This window comes from Phragmites australis, chromosome 2 (assembly GCF_958298935.1).
Source record: "Phragmites australis chromosome 2, lpPhrAust1.1, whole genome shotgun sequence".
In the NCBI taxonomy this organism is placed as follows: Eukaryota; Viridiplantae; Streptophyta; class Magnoliopsida; order Poales; family Poaceae; genus Phragmites; species Phragmites australis.
Genome location: NC_084922.1, coordinates 30,909,523 through 30,911,981, shown reverse-complemented (window position 1 = coordinate 30,911,981; position 2,459 = coordinate 30,909,523). Strand labels below are relative to the sequence as shown.

The following is a 2,459-nucleotide window of genomic DNA, read 5'->3' as shown; positions in this document are numbered from 1 at the left end:
TGGCGCGACCCATGCAGGCAAGCCATGAATTAAAAAGATTTGGAAATTAAACTGACTATGACAAACATGTTACGTCTCGGCCTGATCTCTCGCCCATGAACAGAGACGAGTTGTTCTCAAGACAAGAGAAGGGAATTATAGATCACCGATACACATCATGAGTTGACCTTTTAGCACTTTTTGTTTTCGTAACTGAATTGAGAACGGCTCGAAACCTTGACAGCCCATGTAACAGCTCGGTTAGCAAATAAAGGCCTCAGAATGGATGTGCCAAAACTGGGCAGGTTCCTCCGCTCCTGGCACCATCCATGCCAGACGAATTGGTATCTCCAATACATTCTCTATAGCAGACTAGTCCTAGTTTAAAATTTTGGAAATTCACCATGAGATCCGCATGTTCACGGTTCGGCCTCTCTGGCCTATGCCAGTTTTTTACCCCATGAACAGCAACAAGTTGTTTATTGTTCTTATAACAAGAGAAGGAAATAGATCAGCAAGGAGCCAACAGTCAAACACCCATACACATGACGACTGGACCATACGAAGATATGAAATGACCTGCTAGTTCCACATTCTGCTTAATTCGCGTTTCATTTCTTACAAGTGAATATTCTAAACCAGAAAGAACTAAAAAAAACATGCATGATACTTTGCAAGATCAACTACAGAACATATGGCCGGTGAGAATTATTACAAGGTGCAAGCATAAATACACTGGAAAATCCGTGGAACGCCGGCACGATCAACTCCGTCGCTATGCTTACCGGAGACGCTCGCCGTCCAGTGAATGCAGATCACAAGAAGGCCCATACGCTCGCCAACGCAGCGAAGGCAAACGGGACGGCGCGGGTCGTCGCACGCCGCGAAGCGCTGGACGGCATGAACCCGGGGTCCTGCGGGTACAGCGGCCCCTTGCCCGGCGGCGTGCTCCCGATCTGGATGTACGCCCCCGGCGGCGGCGGGCAGTACGACCCCCCGGGGTAGGTCGCGGGCGGCGGTGGGCTGTAGTAGTAGTACGGTGGTGGAGGCGGCAGCGCCGGCGGAGGCGGGGATGGGTACAGCACGGGACAGTCGGTGGTGCCGCACGGCGAGCACCCGCCGCACTTCACCTCCGCGTTTACCGCCGCGGCCGTCGTCGCCACGATGGCGATGATCGCCATCACGAGGACCGGCACCACCACTGCCCTTCCCATGACCGGCCGGCCGCCGAACTGGCTAGCTCGGACTAGTCTAGCACACTACGACTAGCCTACGAGAAAGGTGTCTAGCAACTAGCAAGGTAAGAAGAGCCCTATGGTGTGGCCGCCTTGGCCCTCAGCCACCCTCTTATGATGCGACCCCAAGTACATCTCCTTGCTTTGTTTGGCGGAATATTAGTTGGGATTCGTTGGAGCAGCAGGTAGGCAGTGGAATTGGAGATGATGAATGACTGAGGATAATTGTAATGCTCTGGTAGTTAGTGTTCATTGGGATCAGTGGATCACTACGGGTACGGGGAAGGGTGGTCTGGGCAACGAGCGAGCGAGGTCTTTCTGAGCCCGGTGGTTGCTGCCCTCCGCTGTTCCAGCTTGGCTCGAAAGCGACGGCGGAGCATGTGGCGCGGCCCCTAGATCGGTGGATCCGCGGGCGGGTCAAACTGGCCGGCCACATGCATGAGCGCGCATTATCTACGCTTTCTACGGCGCCCGCGTGGCATTATGGGGACGAGTTCGGTGCGGCGAACGGTACGCACAAATAATGCGCGCCGAGCCGGGACGAGGCGTTTCCACTCGGGAGCACCGACGCGGTTAGCGCGGCCGGCGCATGTGCGCCTGCCTGCGCGCGCCCATGCAAGTTGCCGTGCCCGTGCTAGTAGTCCGTGCGTGATGGATCGCACGACGACGCGTCGAGCGCTTAGCTACCGTGGTGCAAGTGGGTGTGGTGAGGGCTCATCATTGAAGTAGGAGCGAGGTCGCGTAAAGCTGGGGTCGCCTACGAACCAAGTATAATCAAGTACCAAAAAGAAGAAGCTTCCGATCTGGTCCGGGCTGTCCTTCCTTCCCTGTGCCATGTGACCACTGACCACTGGATTTCATCGATCCTTGCTTGCTACCGCTTCCCACAACATTTTATTTGCGTGTTCATGTGCAAATTCTACACATGCATGCAGCTATGTAATACACCGTTCTGTTTTACTAACGGTATACACGATCTGTAATTATATATTGAACATTCTGTTCTAGCTGTAAGACCACGTATATGTGTGGTCGCATTACCATCATCAAATGGGCCTCGAGTTTGATTCAAAATATCAAATAAGACCCCGAGAGTATCTCCATCTAACGATCACAATATGTTTCGCACAAATCCCAAGACGTTATGATAGTCCATGGGCATGTGCATCTGGTTTTGCATTTCCCACTTTCGTGGTATTGAACATTCAGAGATAAACCATGGTTTTTTCTCAACCGGTCGATCGA

The 2,459-nt window shown here is 53.0% G+C and overlaps 1 protein-coding gene across 1 annotated transcript; it reads right to left on the bottom strand.

Annotated features, from left to right (window-relative positions):
• Nucleotides 1-547: 547 nt before the first annotated feature.
• LOC133908368 (uncharacterized) lies at nt 548-1,691 on the bottom strand. The gene has a single exon (XM_062350356.1). It carries the CDS (start codon nt 1,191-1,193, stop codon nt 795-797), a length of 399 nt encoding a protein of 132 aa, XP_062206340.1. The 5' UTR covers nt 1,194-1,691; the 3' UTR covers nt 548-794.
• Between the last annotated feature and the right edge of the window lie 768 nt (nt 1,692-2,459).